This window comes from Nannospalax galili, unplaced genomic scaffold (assembly GCF_000622305.1).
Source record: "Nannospalax galili isolate Female #2095 unplaced genomic scaffold, S.galili_v1.0 scaffold312, whole genome shotgun sequence".
NCBI lineage: Eukaryota > Metazoa > Chordata > Mammalia > Rodentia > Spalacidae > Nannospalax > Nannospalax galili.
In genome coordinates, this window is record NW_008335967.1 from 1,996,714 (window position 1) to 2,000,743 (window position 4,030).

General features: G+C 35.8%; 1 protein-coding gene across 2 annotated transcripts in view; it reads right to left on the minus strand.

Annotated features, from left to right (window-relative positions):
• The window catches only part of Bcap29 (B cell receptor associated protein 29), a 69,539-nt gene that overhangs the window by 40,666 nt on the left and 24,843 nt on the right, over positions 1 to 4,030 (minus strand). For both annotated transcript variants that reach the window (XM_008830721.3, XM_008830720.3), the window contains exon 6: positions 3,440 to 3,548. In XM_008830721.3, the coding sequence (XP_008828943.1) occupies positions 3,440 to 3,548 (109 nt within the window). The remainder of the gene's footprint in view (positions 1 to 3,439; positions 3,549 to 4,030) is intronic.

Consider the following 4,030-nt stretch of genomic DNA (forward strand, 5'->3'; position numbering starts at 1 on the left):
GTTATTAAATAATTTTAAAAAAATTTGAACTTTAAAAAAACATTTATTATTTTTATTTTATATGTATGAGTATATTGCCCGCATGTAGGTAAGTGCATCTGTGTCATGCAATCCCCACGGAGAACAGAAGAGGCCGTTGGATCCCCTGGAACTGGAAATATGGACAGTTATTAGCTGCCATGTGGGTGCTGGGATTCAAACCTGTGTCTTCTGTAAGAACAACCAGTGTTCTTAACCAGTGAGCCATCATTTTTATTTTATATGTATGAGTATATTGCCCGCATGTAGGTAAGTGCATCTGTGTCATGCAATCCCCACGGAGAACAGAAGAGGCCGTTGGATCCCCTGGAACTGGAAATATGGACAGTTATTAGCTGCCATGTGGGTGCTGGGATTCAAACCTGTGTCTTCTGTAAGAACAACCAGTGTTCTTAACCAGTGAGCCATCTCTCCAGCCCCTCAATTTTTTTTTTAAAGAAATACTGAAGTAATATTCAGTTTGGTTTTTATGTCAGGCTTAGGAAGTTAAAGCTCAAAATATCTCAGAACTGTAAAATTTGAAAAGCAAAGGAAGAAACTAAATTGACTAGAGGGGGTTAAGAGAAGTTTACCATGACATCAAACCTATTCTTGTCTTCAAAAATATTATTAAATTTATTTATTGTGTGTGTATGGGGGGGCATGACAGAGGACAACTTTTAGGAGTTGGCTCCCTCCTTTCACCATGTGGGTCCCAGGGATTGATCTCAGGTCATCAGGCTTTGGTGACAAGGGTCTTTATCTGCTGAGCAATTTTGCTGGCCCTTCTTTTTTTTTTTCATGTATTTTCTTATTTGTGTGTTTGTATGTGCACATGTACACATGTGTGTGTGTGTGTCTGTCTGTCTGTCTATGCACAGACCAGCTGTTAATACTGAGTGTTTTCTTCACTGAACCTGGAGATCACTGATTCTACTAGATTGGATGGCCAGCAAGCTACAGAGATCTGCCTGTTTTACCTCCTCATAACTAGAATTTACAAGTGATTTGTCACCATCCCTGACTTTTACATGGGTGCTGGGATTAAACTCAGGTCCTTATACTTATACTGCAAGCAAGTTAAAGACTGAGCCATCTCTTCAACTCTGTATTTTATATTTTTTGAGACAGTCTCATGCAGTCAAAGTTGGCTTCAAATACACTATGTAGGCAAGAATGACACTGAACTTCTAATCCCTCTTGCCTCGACCTCCCAAGTACTGGGGAGTGAATACAGCGTCTTATGCTTGCTATTCAAACACTATACTAACTGAACACTCTCAGCCTTCTTGTCTTTAATTTTCACACCACCTACTTACAACATAAGAGATCTTTGTCAAATATGAAAAAGATTTTCTAACAAATTTTTAAAGCTAATTAAAGGTACTTTGGAAATAACACCTCACAATCTCTAAAAGGATTAACAACATTTTATGCTGAGTAAATAAAAGAATCCTGAAATCACTATTGCAGAGGATAAAGGGCCACTAAACTCATTTTCATATAAGTGCTACAATTTCTTAATTATGTCCAAATCTTTTGGAATTGCAGAAAATATAACAGTACTAACTATAACTAGACTTTTGAATTTGAGTCTATACTAAACCAATCTTGTCTAGAAAGGTACTTTTTGTATTTTTTTTAATTTTTAAAAAATTTTATAGAATAACCACATGATTAGAAGAAGCACTCTTTTACAGCTTTAACATATTCAATAACAATTTCCAGAGCAAAGATACATCTCTTTCAAAAGTGGTTGTAAATGTTTAGGTTCACAGTTGAATTAATACAGTTATACAATATTATACTCAGTATAAACCCTGTAAGACATAAAATTAAATGACATTTTAAACTTTAAAAAAGATCTCCATTTCACTATTAAAATACCCAGTTTCATACAGAAAAATTCATTTTCAATACAACTGACATTAAGACATTTGCACGTGCATCTCTAATCTCTATACAGCTGACTCTGGCTCTTATGAACTTTCTGCCCACCTCTTCTGTGAAATTCCCTGAGCCTTGGAGGGGGTGATAGGTGTGGGACAATCATGGAATGATATTGACCTCTTGGGCCTCCCCATCATTCGTCTTCAAGACATGGCCATTGATCCATCTCAGTGGTGACTGCAAAGATGAATCTCTTTCAAAAGTGGTTGTAAATGTTTAGGTTCACAGTTGAATTAATACGCCAGTTGTGGTGGCGCACACTGGTAGGATATGCTGAAGAGGCAGAGGGAGGAGGATCACTTCTTGTATTTTTAACATACTGAGCCTAAATTACCTTCCTCTGCTACTCTTATTCTTTTAAGTTTAAATTAGAAACAGGAAAATAACTAAAGAACTTTACATCACCTAAATATCCTCCTGTGAGTTTTTGTTTACAGAATTAGCTTTTATCTTTGGAATTTCAATTTAAAATTCAAACGTTCCTTGATGAAATAAATCCTATTCAAACAACGTATTTAACAATAGCAAGTTATATTATAGAGAACTTCTAGTATGTGAACTTGAAGAAAACCTAAATTCACAATGATATCAAGTAGGTCTTTGATTCAGTCACTGAATCATATTTACTTTACTTTAAAGTAGTAGAGGAGAATCAGAATTGGAGAAGGCCTATGCACTCATCACTACCTTAACCCTGACAACTTTGACCATGAATAGATTCCTGTGTCTGCCTAACATCAAGGATTATTTGTCTCTATACACAGATACAATGCCAGGGGTCAAGCCACACACACTTAGAAGTTTTTAGAACAACAACTGATTTGGAGTATCTACTTTACTATGTTATACAGTAAGACAACAATATAGTATTCTTTGACAAGGGATAAACTACTATCAGAACACTTTTGATTTTTAGTGCAGAAACAGTTGACTTCATGGATTTGGATTTAGGATGTGCTACAGTGCAATGTACTTTGACATGAGACCTCAATTTCTCAGCTGACATCCCAGATTGATGCTTATTTTGGGTCTTTCTCTAGAAATTTTTTAAAATTTAAAGTTAGTGGGTTGGAAATATTAGGACTTAAGCAGAGTATTATTATTTTCTATAACCAAGGCTGTCCTCTTTTGATTACTTTTACAAAATAATATATGATGATGGAAAAATGTGACTCATTTTACAAAAATATATTACGAGAAAGTTTTCATGCCCATATCTCTTTGCTGAGGCAGGAATTTTTATATTTACAACACAGACCTGAAACACCTACATGTTTTTCTATATAACAAAACATGTTTCTCTTGGCACAATGCTTTATCATATTTGAGCAGGAATATAAATAGGTCATTCTTTGTACTTGGTCAGAAGGACGTTTAGCCATTAGTTTTGTTTAAAGAAAACAGTGAAGTGTATATAATAGCATAAAATATCTGCTAGCCTTTTCACTTTTTTACATGCACACAAAGTTACCATCTGAAGCCTTCTTCAATTCCGTTTTCAGTTTTTCCTGGTCTTCTACTAGTTTTTTATTTTCAGTTTCCAAAGTGTGTTCTTCATCTTTGTCATGGCCTTTTAGTACCTACCACAAAACAGTTACAGGACGATATAAGCTTAGATTGCAATAGCTAGATACTTTTTGAATTTTGAATAAACTAAAATTACTGCTTTTTTAAAATAAGTTTTAAAAATTTTATTTATTTTTATCTTATGTATATGAGTGTTATGCTTGCATGTGTGTGTAAGTGCAACTGTGTTGTGCAATGCCGGCTGGCAAAGGTCAGAAGTGTCTGATCCTCTGGAACTGGAGTTACTGATGGTTGTTAGCTGCAATGTGGGTGCTGGAATTTGAACCTGGGTCCTCTGCAAGAGCAGTCAGTACTCCTAACTGCTAAGCCATCTCACCAGTCCCTATTGGTCTTTTTAAAAAAATTAATGAATTAATTTTTACACTGACTTCCCAGATAGCACCCTCCCATAGCCTCCCTCCCCCCACTAGAGAGAGCCCTTATACTCTGATATCCCTGCTACTGTCTGCTGTGTTGTCGGCACCCCCAGCCATTC